Source organism: Diadema antillarum, unplaced genomic scaffold (genome assembly GCF_040938485.1).
Source record: "Diadema antillarum isolate AM-2024a unplaced genomic scaffold, OU_Dant_1.0 seq00000891_RagTag, whole genome shotgun sequence".
In the NCBI taxonomy this organism is placed as follows: Eukaryota; Metazoa; Echinodermata; class Echinoidea; order Diadematoida; family Diadematidae; genus Diadema; species Diadema antillarum.
This window is the reverse complement of record NW_027271755.1, coordinates 1,272,155-1,289,134: the sequence shown is the minus strand read 5'-3', so window position 1 is coordinate 1,289,134 and position 16,980 is coordinate 1,272,155. Positions and strand designations below refer to the sequence as shown.

Sequence of the window (16,980 nt, the reverse complement as noted above, 5' to 3'; positions counted from 1 at the left end):
GCGTTTACCCTTGTGTTCACCATATCAGCTTCCTGCATGCTGCACAGCATCTCGCACTGAGCATGCACTTCTGTAAGTGTGCATACAATGCAAACCTACAATTGGCACAGCTTGAACTTCATTGTTGTTGAAGTTCATTGTCACTTTGACTGTTATAGTATTGACCTTATTGGCCAAAAGATTTTTTTTTAAGTCTGGCAAAATCGTGAAATAGGCCCCACCGCACTGCGCGTGCACCCGTGCGTTAGCAAGCAAAGTTAGTTAGGTGAGGGTTTAATAGGTAGGGTTAGGTAGCGTTGTATTCATGGTTAAATTGGCCATTAAATTAGTTGAGGGACATTAGGGAGTCCTTCCGTCTCCGAGAATAAAAAGTTGAAGACCAAAGAAAAAATGGGAGAAAGGGAGGACGAAAGATGCTATGCTGTGGAAATCAGCCCCACCGCTGTATCAATTTCGCATAAACGCCGTTTGGTGGGGCCGCATTCACGAGTATTATACTGTGGCAGAAAGACCCACCGCCGTGCTGATCTACCGAGGAATGTCACACGGAGGGGCTGAATTCACAAGTATAAACTGGCGAGCCACCGTACTATCTATGTACGGACACGCAGTGTGGTGGGGCCTATTTCACGAGTATGCCAAAAATCCTTCATAAATTTACTACCAGAATTTAATCATCGACCCTTGTCATTATCAAATTTTCCTTTAAAGTTTCAGTCAAATCCGTTTACAACTTTTTGAGTTACTAATTAAAATACTACAGTAGTACAGTGCAAAGAGGCAGACAAACATGTGATTATTTCAACAAGTGATTATTTCGACACGGGATTATTTCAACAAGTAACAAGTTACAAACAAACTCTGACAATAACATAACCTCCTACTCTAACCAGTTAGGCGGAGGTACATCGTCATTGTTATTTGTAGAAGGGTAACACTAATAGTGTAGGCTAGTAAACACTAAAACAGTTGGGGTTTCCTCACTCACAACAAACATAACACCATAACCAACGTTTGGGACTGGCGCAGTTTGTGAAGAGAAAAAATCTAACGTTCCAATTTAAATTAACGGACAATACATATCGCCAACTTCAATGTATTTGGTACTAGTAATTCAATACTATTTGGACCTTCGAGAACTCACGATAGTTTGTTCCCCCCGGCCAGCAGAACAGGAGAAAGAACCTAGACCGAAGTCCTGTATCGATCGTTATCAACCGTCATCCAATAATAGCTGCCGTTGTCTAGTTTGCAGGCGCTAGCATCCAGTATGTACAGTATAATAGCACACAAACCCTTATTCGTCGTAAAGGAGTCTGCGCCAAGACTACTACATGCACACTGGCACAGTGCTAAGTTGTCCCACTACTACTGTGGACCTACAGTTCATGCTAGGATCAAGAGATTTACCGAGAGGAGAAAATCTCTTTGGCTAGGATTAAGATTTCGAACAAGAGTGGAATTTTTATCTAAATAACTCACGTAGCTGTACAACTTATAGGATATGTAAGGATGAGTTGTGTTATGGAAAATATTTGAACATTTTTGTCCCCAAACCTAATAGAGATAGATGTTGTTTCTGGCAGTTAAAAGTATGAACATAATACCCCTTGAAGTTGAACTGAGAACTTGTGTAAAATGCAAGTAAAATATTGTATAGGAGATGAATTTCATTACATTCTCGAATGTGATGCCTATGAAGAAAAGAGAGATTGTTGATTAAAACGTATTATTTTGAATATCCACCCACCTAGTTTTTCAAGCAAAAGGTAAAGAATTGATTAATTTACAGCGCAGATTTAAAGGGATCGTATAGTCTTGGTTGAGACCTAATCTTTGGTTTCTAACATTTTTCAGTGAGATAATGAGAAACCTCTTATGAAATATGAAAGAACATGTAATTCCATGTGGAATTCAACATTTATTTGATGAAAATTAGTTTTGAAATGGCTGAGATATCCAAATACAGAGCGATTTTAATAAAGTGTGGGACCCACCTTTTATTACGATCGTTTTGTTTTACTTTTTTTTTGGATGTTTCAGTCATTCCAAACCCGATTTTCATCAAATAAACTTTGAATTCCTCTTAAAATGGTGTGCTCTGTAGGCCTATTAAAGTACTATTTCATAGGTGTTTTCTTGGTATCTCGCAAAAAGTTAAAATCCCAATTCTCATCTCCACCAATAGTGTACCATCCCTTTAAATACTATATGTATCTAGGAATGTATAGATTCATCTTCCTGTAACAAACAGGGCATATTTATTTTCCCCCTTTTCATTATTCTTAGTACTTGTTGTTGGTCGTTGTAGACTCACCGTGGACATACAATGATCACCACATTAACACATTCTTGTCTATTTTATTCAGTGATTTCTCTCACAATTATGACAGTTTGGGTCCACACGCTTACTTTTGGTAAGAATTGACTCGACAAGTCAAGGTATTCCTTATAAACCAAGCAAAGCAGGTACTCTTTCCCTGCTCTCGCTCCGCTCCCCTCCTTCAGTTTTTGCTCCTCCTCCCATCCTCATAATAATGATACACTAAATTTCACTCTGTATTCACCACTTTACCGATCAGTTCCGTTTACACTAGCACATTTTGTGGGCTCTCGTACTCCGACATATTAACTGTAATTATATGACTTAAAATCATTTCCTTGGTGTAACTAAGGTACAAAACTTCCGGAATAATATCTCAACCACATCAGGCAATAGAGATTTATACAATCTCAAATGGCAGAACTCAGTAGCAGACCATTATTTTGTTTTGAAAAAGTCATAAGATTGTTGTCCTTCTCCTGATATTCGTATTGCAGTGAACGCGCCAGAATAAATGGCGTTTGGCCCTATGGTGTAAGTGAAAAAAGGAGCACCACTCATTTCTTGGTCACAAAATGTTTAATATTTATCATATTATTTGTTTGTAAATTTTAAGTTTCGACATGGAAAAAATATAAATATATTTTTATTTTATTTTATATAACTTTATTTCTTCTGTTACTGTCAAATTATACGTCATTTTGTTTTATTCTTGTTCCAATTTCTGCATGATTTTGATTTACTGTTGAGATGGACGCGATGCTAATGATGCCAGCGCTAGGATAATACTAGTAGCTCGCGAGCTAGAGTAAGTATACACGTACGTACACACTGCGCTCGGGCTCGCTCGGCTAGCTTAACACACAACTAACTGTAAGTTAGCCAGATTAGCCATGAACATCGAGCGCAGCAAATTTGAGCTCTGTAGCTGTCACTTACGAGTGGAAAACAATGAAGGTAAACACGTTCTTTTTTGTCTTATATACAGGGATGTAGTTTTGCAGTTTTATATGGCACTGCAAATGCCAGGTGGTGGTATCCTAAAACACTAGAGCGTGAGTGAGAAACACATTCGCATTCTCGGCTCGGGTTGCGGGTCCGGTCCAAGAGCGCAGCGGGGACGATGCGAAACGAATGTCGCCTGGATGGCCATGGCTCGGCCTCTCGTCGGCGTCGGGCGGTAGGCCCTAGATGAGGATTGTCCCCTGTGTGTATGCACTGCCACTGTGCACTGTGCTTTTGGATGTGTCTCCGTCCCTTACACGGATGTGCTAACTGCGGCAGGGAGCTCTGAATACCCCGGAATGAGGGGACGGGATGTTGCATTTTTATACATTTGAGCATGTGTATTGTGGTGGGATGAATCATGTCAAGAATGTCTCCCAGCTAACGACTTAACGTTAGTACCTATTATGTGACTATTCATTCATCAAAGTAACCTTGTTTGTGACTATTCATTATGTGACATAGACCTCACATTTTAGACAACTCTGCAACTTTAGCAGTTTTCCTGACTGGAGGAATTCAAGCAAAGAAGAAGGAAGTATGAGACACCTCCATTGCTAACGTAACTGTCTGCATAACTATACACAGCCCAGTCGCTGTACATGGTATGTCGCGACAGGCTGTATTCGCACAGCGTAATTACAGCGTCTGCTCGGGCTACTGTCTGCACTAACTGCGACGTACCAGCAGCCCCAAAACGCGTAGCGTAATGGGGCTGCGCACTGTAGCATTCAGGATCATGACAGGGCCAGGGGTAGTATCGCGAATAAATATCAACTTAAAATCAAAAAATTTCTTCAATTTGAAGACTTATACCGGTGAAGTTGAAGTGTTGTACTGTTGACAACAGGTAACGTGCAACGTTTGGTTCTGCCAATAGTCCCTTTCTGTTCGAATTGATGACTTTAATAATGTGACTCGGTCGAGAAAAACCTGGGAGAGCTACACTGAAATGACAGCCAGCGCATGCACACACAGACATCTTATCCGGTCAATGGATTTGAAATTTGTGCGCATGTGATGTGCATATGTGTGTGCATGCGCTGGCCGTCAATTCAGTGTAGCTCTCCCAGGTTCCTCACATTAAGTCATCAATTCGAACAGAAAGGGACTATTGGCAGAACCAAACGCTGCACGTTACCTGTTGTCAACACTTCAACTTCCCAGGTCTGTAAGTCTTCAAATTGAAGAAATTTTTCGATTTTAAGTTGATGTATCCGCGATATACTACCCCTGTCATGATCCTGAATGCTACAGTGCGCAGCCCCATTACGCTACGCGTTTTGGGGTTGCTGGTCGCAGTTACTGTCTGCACATGCGTCTGAGTAGAACCCTAGTCAATTTCTGTTTGATTTGTCACACCTTCAAAATTTCAGGATTTGTTCACTTTTTGCTGAACTGTTCCTCGCATTTTGCTGTTTTCATTCAAACAAATGTGTTTTTAGGGACTTCCCTTTAAAGCATGGTCAGGCAGCTTCGCAGCAGGCATGTAATCTAATATGAATGACTAAATGGCAAAAGCAGCAGTTTTCACTGTCTGCATGAAACTTGGGAATTTCGTGAGGTGGTAAGATTTGTTTGAGGACGATAGCTGTAAATTTCTGGTATCGATCAGTGAACTTGTGGTTCTACTGGAATCTTCAGCATTTTTCCTGTATGTGAGTGGGATTTCATAGAAATTCAGTGACGAAATATTCAAATGTACATATTAACTATGATGAGGTGCGGGTCTCTCATACGCAACTATACTATGACTTTGCTAACTGTCTGCACATGCTACATGAAACTGAGTAGACTCTAGTCAATTTCTGTTCATTTGTCACACCTTCAAAATTTCAGAATTTGGTCAATTTTCACTGAACTGTTCGTCGCATTTTGCTGTTCTCATTCAAACAAATATGTTTTTAGGGACTTCCCCTTACAAGCATGGTCAGGCAGGAGTGAATTCATGACTAAATGGCAAAACCAGCAGTTTTCACCATCTGCATGAAACTTTTTGGAATTTTGTGAGGCTGTAAGATTTGTGAAAGTATGATGCACGCAAAATTGTTTTTTTCTACACAATGATTTGAGTGTCAGAAGCAATTTACGAAAGTTCCATGCTGTGAAAACGGCTGTAGGCTCCAATTCGCAAAAGTTTTATGAGGGCACTGTTGTGAATGTTTCTGGTTATACTTTTGTATCTTTCAGATGTGTGATTGATGTGTTCACTGCTCAGAGAGAGTTTTGACAATGACTACAAGAAAGAAATCTTCAGCGTAAGTAAAAGTAGCATGCTGGCTTTTGAAAAAGCATGAAATTTTTTTTTTCCTTCTTTTTTTAGCGAGTTGCAAACATGAAAGATGAGATAATAGGAATGATTCAAAATTTGATATCTTAAAGATACCAACTTGCTGGAAATATTATTATGCTGAATGGTAATATTGAAAATATTGGTAGGGGTATAACATTAAGAATATTGATGTTAGTAATTACATTGTTTTTTCCTTTTTTTATCATTTAAACAAACCAAACATACAAAGAAAGTGAGAAGGTTGTGATGTGGATTATATCTGGTACTAGTGACAGCAACTCTATTCTGTATGTTTGTTCATTTGTTTGTTTGTTCATTTTCCATCTGAGAGTATGTGGATTCTTACACCTTTCTTTTTTTGCTCCAAATTTTTGCACTTTGTTGCTCCCATAGACCAGCCAAAGATGAGGACTTCTATAGTTCCCTGGCTGCCGACATCAATGCGAGTGAAGAGGTCAGTAGAAATTAAAGGTAGTGGGGTTTACCTCTTGTCCTCCCCCTCCCCCCATGCCATTTACATATATGCATTTACGTAAATGATTTACGTAAATGATTACCGTACTGTGTGGATCATTATTTGATTTTAAGTGATTGTGTTATGAGTTGATTGGCACTTATGCTATCATGTTATGATTTGATAATCATACTTTTTTTTTTTTTAATTCAGATTTTTGGGGATGGTATAGGAGTCAAAGTATCTATTTTCTCTCCAAAATTCTTTCAAATTAGGAAAATAAATTGGTCATGCTCATATGTTGTCTATTTTTTGTCATTAATTTGCACAAAATTCTCACTAACCATGACTTTCTGCATGATCGTTGTGAGAGTGGTTCACAATGTATATCACAATTTAAGAAATCAAATGCAGATTTCCGTCAAAGTAAATAAAGTTTATGCATAGATGAGATATACTCAGAAAAGAAGGGTAATTGTTTTTTTTAGAAATCTCATTATTGATATTATAGTTTTTTAAAGAGACTTATAATTTCATAGATTGCATCTGTTGATACAATTCGTGGCTACATTCAACTATTTGAATGTGTATTCTGTAGTTTATACTAATGGATTTCAATTGTTTGTATTTCAGGACTCCAGTGTATCAGATGCCGATGTCGCAGCCCTCACAAAGGCATTGGCTGTAAGTGTGGAAATAGTCTTATCGTACATACTTGTAGCTTACTTTAAAAACGATGTGTTTGGGCTAAATATGTCCAGCCAAATCATGATCATCATCTACTCCTTCTTGTCCTTCCCTTTCTTCCTCTTCTTTTCTTTACTCACTCTCAATAGGAATCGATCTGTCCGTCCATCTTTTAATAGATTGATCTATTTATCTTTAAATTCATCTGCACGTATGTTTCTCTTCTGTTGATATATGTGACCGTGCATCACAAAATGAACAAAAAGTCGCATGCAGTGAATTTGTGTGAGGACTGAAAATAGGTGAAATTGGTCAATCTAGCCAATCTTAAGTTTTTCATATTTTCTGAAAGAGCAAGTCTTCTTCTACATTATGTTAAAGTTTGGGATCATAAAACAAACAGGAAACTGTGTTTTTAGCAGTTTTTCTCAAGCGCTTTATTGTAGAACAGTGTGATTAGATGTTTCTAATAGAGTCCCCTTTTCATTTCTTACAAACCCTGTATACGCTCATCATTTTCAACTCTAATAACTTTTGAAAGGATAATGCTACTGCTTTCAAAGTTGTCATTAATCATGAACAACATGTGTTAATAAGGCATGCCTAATTTCAGCTTAATCTGATAATCCCTTCATTATCATTGCTCCTGTGGTTAACACCCTGTTTTTTTATTTGTCTGTGTTTAATTCACGCCCTTGCCAGGATATGGATGACATGGATGATGCTCTGTTTAGCTCCTCCCTGAAGCCCAAGAAGAGTTCTGCTTCCACCAAGAAGGATAACCCCAAGAGGGATCCCTCGCCTCTCTCGAGGACCACGCCCAGCCCTGCTGGTCTTGGTAGGAGGGATACTTTCACTATAGACAGTGGCTTGGAGGAGGACGACATCTTCAAGACCCATGACTTGGGGAAAAGGGATGGCAAAGGTACAAGTCTCCACCATCTGTATCCTTATTTTTTATTTATTTGTGTGTGTGTGTGTGTGTGTGTGTGTGTGTGTGTGTGTGTGTGTGTGTGTTTGTGTGTATACATGATGTGTATTTATCTACTTGTACATCAATTTTCTTATGACATGCTTGTTTACTTTATTGCAAGTCTTAGAACATTTGCAGCATTGTGAATATTTCATTCACAAGAATGGAAAACTGTTCATTGTGCCTGAATTCGGTGCTCTACAATAGATGGTTCAAACAGCTAAGCAATTTTTAAGTTAAGGTCTTTATGACAGATACTTGTTTGGCATTGTTTCAATTGATTTAATACCAGTGACTTAAGGCATATTAGAATTCTGTGTTTTGTTTTTGTTTTTGTTTTTGTTTTTGTTTTTTACATGCACTGCAAGTATGCTGGAATGATTCTGCGAATGGACTCAAGTTTTTGTACTTGTTTTTCCACCACACAAATTTCAAATTGGTTAACACGACTTGTTTAAAGGGGGAAATAAAAGACTTGATATCATTTTTGTTGCGACCAGCAGCCCCATACGCATAGCGACCAGCAGCCCCATACGCATAGCGTAATCGGGCTTCGCATTGTAGCATTCAGGATCATGACAGATTTAGTATCGCAGGATAAATGTCAACTTAAAATCCCAAAAATTCTTCAATTTGAAGACTTACCAATTAAGGTGAAGTATTGAAAACAGGCTTCGGGCAACGTTTGGTTCTGCCTGTAGTCCCTTTCTGTTCGAATTGATGACTGAATGTGACTCGGTCGAGAGGACCTTGGGAGAGCTACCATACACTGAATACTACAGCCAGTGCATGCGAACACATCACATGTGCACAAAGTTCAAATCCATCAACGGATAAGATGTTTGTGTGCGCATGTGCTGGCCGTAGTAGTCAGTGTAGTAGCTCTCCCAAGGTCCTCTCGACTGAGTCACATTCAGTCATCAATTCGAAAAATAAGGGACTATTTGCAGAACCAAACGTTGTTCGAAGCCTGTTTTCAATACTTCAACTTAATTGGTAAGTCTTCAAATCGAAGAAATTTTTGGATTTTAAGTTGCCATTTACCCGCGATACTAATTCTGTCATGATCCTGAATGCTACAATGCGAAGCCCCATTACGCTATGCGTATGGGGCTGCTGGTCGCAGTTAGCTATGCGTACAATGGGCTGCATGCTGCTGGTCGCAGTCAGTGGTTTCGTACAATATTTATCGACGCCGTACGGCGACGGCTCTGGTACGAAACCATTATTGCATGATTACTAAGACATGAGAGCACTTTGGGGCGAGTAATTCTCACAGACAATGTACTGTAACGTGAAACACAAACCAAGACAAGGAAATTCAGGGAAACTTTTGAGGTACCAAAACTTTTTATTATCTTTAAATACTGTGTGTCTTTCTTCTCTCCAGGAAATTTACCAGAGGCTTCAAAGAGAGATGAAGGCGAGAAACCATCTTCGTTGTCTAAAACCGCCCCTGTCAGGTCTAAGCCTCAGTCGAAGGCATTTGACTTTGGAGGTAGGTGAATGCATCTCAATTCCTATGGCATTATCATTAATGTGTCATTTATTGCCCATGGTCATTGGTGCATATTAAAGTATGAATGAGCATAGCTGTATGTGTGTCTGTATGTTTGTATTTCTTTTTGAACGTGTATGATTGTGCCAGTGTAATTTCTAAATGCACTGTTGTACATATACTCTTCAAAATATTAAATAGCTTTGCAGCCCTCAGTGAGTGAATCCCTCCCAAAGTTTGTCAGAGTTGAATCTGTAGCCAGACTTTGACATTAACTTGTCTTTGGTAGGAGTCATTACAAAGCACAGAGAGTTATGTTTAGTTTAACTTCAAGAAAGATTTGCAGATGATTTGACAATTTTATAAAAAATTCATTTGTGGGGTTATTCCGCTAACTTAAAAACGAAACGAAAAGAAAGGGTTTACCTTCGTCTCATTACTACTTTGTTATTCTTGAGGTGTAGCATCCTTGATTAATTCTCTTCTTTTCAAATATTTCTTTGCGAAATCTTTTCAAATATTTCACAAATAGCAGAATGTCTGGGCTGAAATATCATACAGTAAACATATACGAAGCATGTACAATGTAATTAAGATACAAGGTATATGTAATAGCTATGGTATGTTATTGTATGTTGTTGTCACATGCTCAATGAAGATGTGGTAAATGATAATAAAGAATGGAGAAGATAATTAAGTGGACCACGTAAGCACCATTCTGACTCTCTCTCCCAAAATGGTAGAATTTGATGAGGATGACCCCCTGGCTGGCCTGCTGTCTGATGAGGATGAGCCCAAGCCCAAGAAGAAAACAAGCAAGATATCAATGAAGGCTGGGGCTCAGAAACTGAGCACTGATGCTGGAGGTGAGAGCCAGAAAGCTCAAAGTTCAGGGAATACATAATTTTTTTTTTTTTTTTTTTTTTTTTTTTTGGGGGGGGGGGTCTTTTTTTGGTTTGTAGAAGCTAGAATGTGACAACTGTGTATTTGATCTGTTGTTTTGTAGCAATATGAAAACACGTTATGAGAAATTTGCAAGTCATTATTTCTGTAAGGCAGCTTGAAATTAGAATAAGAAATATTGACAGCTGTTGATGAAAAATGAAATCTAGATATGGTGTGTGTTGCACTGCATTCCTGCTCTTCAGAAATTCTAAAAATGTTATCACTCTTAACCCAATGAAGATGGACTGATTTCGCTATAACACGTATTTCCCATTCACCCCAGCCCAAGAAAACTCGGGACTAGTCTTCAACATTTGAGATGATTTTTTTTTTTCCCCATAGCGCTTGACCTACTATTAGAAGGCTGCATGTCTTGCATGCAGGACTGATGTTTTTAATCACAATCTATTTCCATGTGTCTTTATTCCAAAAGCTTCAGATCCCACTCCATCGGTCACCCAGAAGGGGAGTACTGGTGCCAGTCCAGGTGGGGACAGCATCCCGGAGGACACAGGACCGGAGAGTACCCCAAGGGGTACGTTAATGCCCATGCTGAATCCACAGGCATCCTGCCTCCCGCGCTGTAGCTTTTATTGCATATACAGTTTACTGTGCAGTGTGTTTATTCGTTTGCGAACTTTGCAAGTTGACCAACATTTGGAAGCTAACAGCTTGTGAAAAATTTTGCCGGCAGTAACACAAATGCATTGTATATTGTCTCCAAAGTGGAGAATCAATGTTTCTCCTAAAAAGGATGATAATTATTTCTCAGTTGGTTACTGGTTCTTCATCACAACTTCAAGTACGTGCAGAATTGTTTTTCAAGTCCCAGTTTGCAATATATTCACTGGAAGTAGATGGCATATTCAGCAAAATATGTGCTTACTTGTATCATGCATGTGTAATAAAGACAAAAGGAATACATATGCACTTAGCTTGGTTAGAAGTAGAGAGTTTTTAACCTTCTTGCAGAGTTTTCCTGTTCCCCACAAAAACTTTCTGAGATGTATGCTGATGCTGTGATTGTTTTTTGTCGAGCCCACCGGAGGTGAGGGGAGACTAAGGGATCGCCTGCGGCGTCTGTCCGTCCGTCGTCCCGTCCGTCCGTCGTCTGCCTGTAATGCTATAAAAACTTCAATAACTCTGTACTCTGGGCTTCAATTTGAATCAAACTTAGAGGGAAGAGTGGTCATACAAAGTTTTACCTTTTACTAAGTATGAAGGTCACCTCAAGGTTAAAGGTCACAGGCAGGGGTCAATGAACTTTTAGGGCCCAATGTCAAGTTTTTAGGGCGCTTTTCGATTATGTGCCTCACATTTCGTATTGCTCACATCTGCAGAAAAGGGAGCCAAGGGAGCAGGAAAGCAAACCGCCAAACAGAGCAGCAAGAAGACCGACGACATCGACTTCGGTGATGACGATGATCTCCTTGGCGGGCTCGGCTTTGATGAGACACCGAGGGGTGAGTGACTTGGCCATTTACATGATTCCTTTTCCAGATGATGCCTTAGGCATGTGGCGTACAAATTTGTAGCAAACTTGAACCGAACACTCTGTCTCAATAATCAGTTTTCTTCTATCTTACATTTTCGTATTCATTCCTTCATTTTTCATTCATTTATCAAGAATGATGAAAACATTGACAAGAAACACAACAAGGCTTGACATTAGTGGTGTCCTGATGGCCTACACCCATTTAAGATTGGTGTTGGGCCACCAAATCTATCTTTTAGGTGGCCTGATCGGATAATGGATTGTTACTTTTGCTATTATTCTGGGTCACTGCATGTCTCTTTTTTTTTTTGGCCACCAAAATTTCAGATTTAAACATTTGTTGCTTATTTTTGTGTGTGTGTGTGTTTGATCAGTACCAATGCTTGGAGCTTTGTTACATCACGGCGCAGTAGAGCATATTTATATAGTAAATGTGCTATAATATAAATTTGTCTAATTATTATTATGATTTTAGTGGCCCAAAAGGGCCACCAGACAAGAAATAAACTGTCAATCCCTGACATACATGGTAACCTAAACATAGGGCAGAAAATGATTCTGCAGCTCTGTGCTGTTTTTGTGTCCTGCGTTACATGTAACAGAGAATACTTAGGATTTAGCAGTGTCACCCTGCTACCGCTATGTGATTAATACCCCCGCCTAACAGCACTAGTGAAAGACAAGAAATGAAACATCACACACATTCTCACAAAGCATCAATATTCACATAAATTAACTAATGTATTGATTCATTGCTTCTCACCTTTGATGTTAGTATGGCATATTGCTTTGCCATGGTGACAGCACATTTTCATGAATATCATACCAAAATGTTATGGAACAAACTACTCTCTCAGGTTTTAAGCAATTAAGCTAAAATTCAACTTATAAATGTGATTGATGTAATGTGTGGTTGTGCAAGACACTTTTCTTGTTGTGCTGCAGTATCAAATACTAATTTGCTATGGTAACAGCAAATTTTTGTAGAAGTGATTCCACGAAGGTATACATCATATGTATTCTTATTTCTCACAAAGAATCAATATTCACATGGATTAAGTGATGTATTGACCCATTGCTTCTCAATGCAAGAAGTTATATACAAATAAGATGATAATCATGCCTAATGCATGTTGGCCGATTAATTTTGTGCATGAACAGAAAAAAAGTGCTAATAATAATATGAATATGAATATAAATATAAATATAAATAATATAAATATCATAAAATCATTTAAAAAAATGGTTTTAAATAGTCACTATGATGTAGTTTATACAGGGTACCAGTAATAAGGTAGCTATTTTTAACCAACGGCCAGTGGACACTGAAGTAATGATAGCTGATGCCAACTACTAACTAACTTACTACTAGTTTATCATTGGATCATATGTGAGGAATGTGTCTCTTTTAGCGAAAAAGAAAGGATTACTCTCCAACCCAAAACGTTCTTGGGATGAAATTTTTGTGAATTAGGCCAGACGATCTTTTTCACAGCATGAATGGCCACTAGCATTCTATGTATTGTGCAGAAAAAAAGGAAAAAAAACAACAAACTTTTGTGTCCATTTTACTTTTGTGAATCTTGGCTCCTCCCAAAATTCACGTAAGTTTCATCCCAGGTAAAAAATTTATGGTGTACAGTATATGCACAATTTTAACGAATGCTCTGTAAAAACAAGTTAACTGGTCATGTATTTCGGAACAAAAAGAAAATGAATAAACAAAATAAAGAAAACCTATTAGGTACACTTGTGAGCTAAAAAAAAAATGCTGTCACTTACGTGGAGATATACACATTGAGTAGATTCCTATTTCTATGGTGATAACCTCTCAAACATTACATTGTTACTCAGTGATTAACCAGTGGCAAAATATGTAGCGGTATCATTAACTTACAAGGAGTTTTGAGCCGTGTCCGTCATCTCAAGTTCAAACAGGATTCATCTGCTTCTGCCTGTTCACTCGTGGTCATTTCTCACTACATCTGACATGCTAGTCTTCAGATTGCTTGCTGTTACAGTCCTGTATTTGCCTTTCCTCGGACCAATACTCATGCTATCATACAGTTCTTTGGCTTCTGATCTATACTGTGAAAAAGAAAATATGTAGTCTGTATTCCTAGCAAATCTTTGGTCACAATTGAGCAGTCTTGCCTGGCAGTATTAAGAGACAACCGCTTGTGTCTCTTGTGGGAAAATCCAAGCGACCTTTGGGAAACAGTTGTGGAAAGCTCAGATCCTCTGCATCTGGTATCTAAGTACATGTTTTGAGGTTTCTTCCCTTCACCTGGTGCAACATTAAGAATCTTGTTATTGTAGTCCTTTTCCTGAATGCAAGAATCCAGTGGCATGCCACTGAACTTCAATCTCTCATCTTCTTCCATAGCTTGTTTGTGATTGTCTGGATGTTCTTTATCTTTCTGGTTGTTGTCTCTTTCATGGTTCTGTGTATCTCGCAGCCCATCCCGTGTGATTTCCTGAGCTTACTGGCGTTGTTCGTCATATTGCACATTAGCCTGTTTCCCATCATCTTCACCTATAGACTCCCACAGGTCTTTGTCATATTGAAAACTGTCTTCTCTCCAATTTTCATTAGTTATGACATCATCATAGAGAGGATTCTGCAAGTCATATTTCAAAGTGTGAAGACCATTCCTCACCTTTCTGGGTCAAACTGTCTGAATGTAAACATGACCTCTGTAAGCCAGTTTCCTCTTCACCTTGACTGTGACAAAAGTGTCTGAAATTGCAACACATGGCAAGATTGATGCCAGCTGTTCAGGTTCAATTGGTACATTTACGACACATCCATGTACAAGCTTTCTGCTTTCCTCTTGGCAGAGCTAGAATCTTCATAAATGGTATTATGCGCTATATAAGAATGGTAATAATAGTGATAATAATAGTAATGATAATAATAATGATGATGATGATAATATTAATAAAAATAATGATAATAATAATAATAATAATAATAATAATAATAATAATAATAATAATAATAATAATGGTAATAATGATGGTAATAATAATGGTAATAATAATAATAATAATAATAATAATAATAATAATAATAATAATGATAATGATAATTCTTGCAATAAACAAAGCTTCAAGAGAATTTAACTCTGCAATCTGCTGAGGAACACTATCCAGTTCTAAACCATTGGCTACTGCTAGAAGAGGAACTGTATTTCCTTTCATATGTCTACGACAAGACAAGCAAATGTATTCAAAGCCATCGACTGACATTTTAGCAGTTCTGTATTGGAAATGTGTATATTCATGGATATCAAACAGTTTGACTGTTGTCCTAGAAGTCGGTTGCAGGATGTGCAGATGTGTGTCGGACCATTTTTTAATTCTTGTTTGAATTGAATTAGTGCATTTTGGAAGGCGACCTTTTTCAACTTTCGTACTGCTTGTTGCCTTTGGTTTCTTGCTTTCCTTATTATGGCTAATTTCTTCCTTCTCTGTGTTGCTGGCCCTTCTGTTTTGTTCCTTTCTTTCTTAGCTTCTGCTGTCTTCCTTATCTTTCTTTTCCAATCCTGCTCCAGCTTATTCCTTGCCAGCCGTACCTGTTTGAACGCTCTCCTCCTATTCTGAGCAAGTTGTTCCTCTTTTTCCTAGTATCATATGTCAGGAGATACCATATTTTTGTTATAATATGATTGATGGTTGTCTAGTTGTGCACAACTCATTTGCTTCAAGCAGCCTCTTCTCACAAAAAAATAAAAGAAATAAAAATAATAAGAGGAACTATTGCTCATGGGGCTCTCGATCACCTCCCTGTCCTGCACAGAAAAGTCGACCAGACGCAGCAGAGTCGATGAGGAGCAGCTCGCGGCCAAGGCCAAGGTCAACGAACTGTTTGGGAAGACCAGCATCCTGGACAAGCCGCCGGCCAGCAAGGCTCGGACCAGGGAGTTCCAACTGGACGGCAAGTACAAGAAACCTCAAACAGGTGCACAGAAGGATTTTATTCACCAGTGAATTCCAAAGTGGTACCAAAGTGAAGATTCATAGGCTTAGTGAGACCAAGGATACCCTTTTACTGCAGATTTCACAGAGTCTGTCCACTGAAGACCTTGCAAGAAAAAAGCCCAGAACCGAAATCCAACAGTCATCATGATTTTAAGTGGAAAACTGTACTATACAATTTATGGTCTCTATATGATTGTATGATATACATGGTATATTGACTATGTGCAGAGTGTTCCATGTATGGGTGGTAGTAGCTCAGAACATTCTCAGAACCTGTGCCTGTCAATTTGTATTTTATCAACGCTTATTGTAATGTGGAATTGTTCTCGAGGGAGGAAAGATATTATTGAATCGAGTATTCTGTAAGTTCTTGTCACAAGTCATCCCAGAATGAATACTCAGACAGGTCCTTGTAAGGACTGCCGCTTTCAATGCACCATGAACATCTGCAATTTATCCCAGCAAATATCATAGTGATTGTGCCATTTTCATATACATGTAGGCACACGAACAGAGTTGTAATTTCTCGTCAATTAACCTCAACTGACCTGAGATGACTCCAGTTGACCCCCAATGTGAACTTTAACCAAAGAGGCAATATGCCAGTCGGTAATAAAGTGCTAATGCGCAATGTGCACTGTACAGTAATATTGTTACTTTGAGTGCGCACAGGGAGGTCCGCCATTGGTTTGAAGTGCACAAGTATGGTTTTGCCCTTAGCAGTGACAGTCAACGCTCCGCGGTAGCACCGCAGCAGCCAAAGAGTGCAGACTTGGGGTACACCTTGCACAATTGTTCTGTGTCTCTTTGTGATCACAGACATCCTATGTACATGTAGTTCGCCCTCTATAGGCAATTAGTATGTAATCTCTTGGACTTAACCCCCTAGCTCCTGCCTCCAAAGAGCCCAAAGAGGAGGACTTCACTTTTGGGGGTTACACTCCATCAGCGGTGGTCTCTACCAGACCAGACTCGGCTCCTCCAGGCAGGAGGTCTGTTAGGTAAGGAGTGCCCTCACCCAGGATCTTTTGCTGGTTTTCATCTTATTTTTCCCCCCCGCAAGTAATGAGTTCTGTTGGTCGTCGTCTTCTAATGACTTCATAAATTTCCTCCTCCTTTATAGTGTGCAAGCTGAAATTTTTGTGAATTTTGAGATTCACCTTTGAGCTGCAATGATGATAATGTTCAAAATCAAAATGGGGGAAAACCACAACCCATGAAAGTATATGTGACCCGCTACGACAAAATGATCCGAAAGTCGGGGGAGGACAATTTTCTGAAAATGGCGTGACATTATTCCCTTACTCTTCTACATTGATTTCA

The 16,980-nt window shown here is 38.9% G+C and overlaps 2 protein-coding genes across 2 annotated transcripts in view; one reads left to right on the top strand and one right to left on the bottom strand.

Annotated features, from left to right (window-relative positions):
* The window catches only part of LOC139740957 (centrosomal protein of 112 kDa-like), a 45,568-nt gene extending 44,372 nt beyond the window's left edge, over positions 1 to 1,196 (bottom strand). Inside the window, exon 1 of the mRNA XM_071651544.1 lies at positions 1,145 to 1,196. The gene's annotated coding sequence lies outside the window, so the exon portion shown is untranslated. The remainder of the gene's footprint in view (positions 1 to 1,144) is intronic.
* A 1,995-nt stretch (positions 1,197 to 3,191) lies between these two features.
* The window catches only part of LOC139740956 (uncharacterized), a 33,027-nt gene continuing 19,238 nt past the window's right edge, over positions 3,192 to 16,980 (top strand). Inside the window, exons 1-12 of the mRNA XM_071651543.1 lie at positions 3,192 to 3,280; positions 5,519 to 5,586; positions 6,015 to 6,075; positions 6,709 to 6,759; positions 7,465 to 7,687; positions 9,126 to 9,233; positions 9,977 to 10,099; positions 10,612 to 10,713; positions 11,519 to 11,641; positions 13,822 to 13,833; positions 15,500 to 15,637; positions 16,547 to 16,658. Of these exons, the coding sequence (XP_071507644.1) occupies positions 5,561 to 5,586; positions 6,015 to 6,075; positions 6,709 to 6,759; positions 7,465 to 7,687; positions 9,126 to 9,233; positions 9,977 to 10,099; positions 10,612 to 10,713; positions 11,519 to 11,641; positions 13,822 to 13,833; positions 15,500 to 15,637; positions 16,547 to 16,658 (1,079 nt within the window). The 5' untranslated portion in view covers positions 3,192 to 3,280; positions 5,519 to 5,560. The remainder of the gene's footprint in view (positions 3,281 to 5,518; positions 5,587 to 6,014; positions 6,076 to 6,708; positions 6,760 to 7,464; positions 7,688 to 9,125; positions 9,234 to 9,976; positions 10,100 to 10,611; positions 10,714 to 11,518; positions 11,642 to 13,821; positions 13,834 to 15,499; positions 15,638 to 16,546; positions 16,659 to 16,980) is intronic.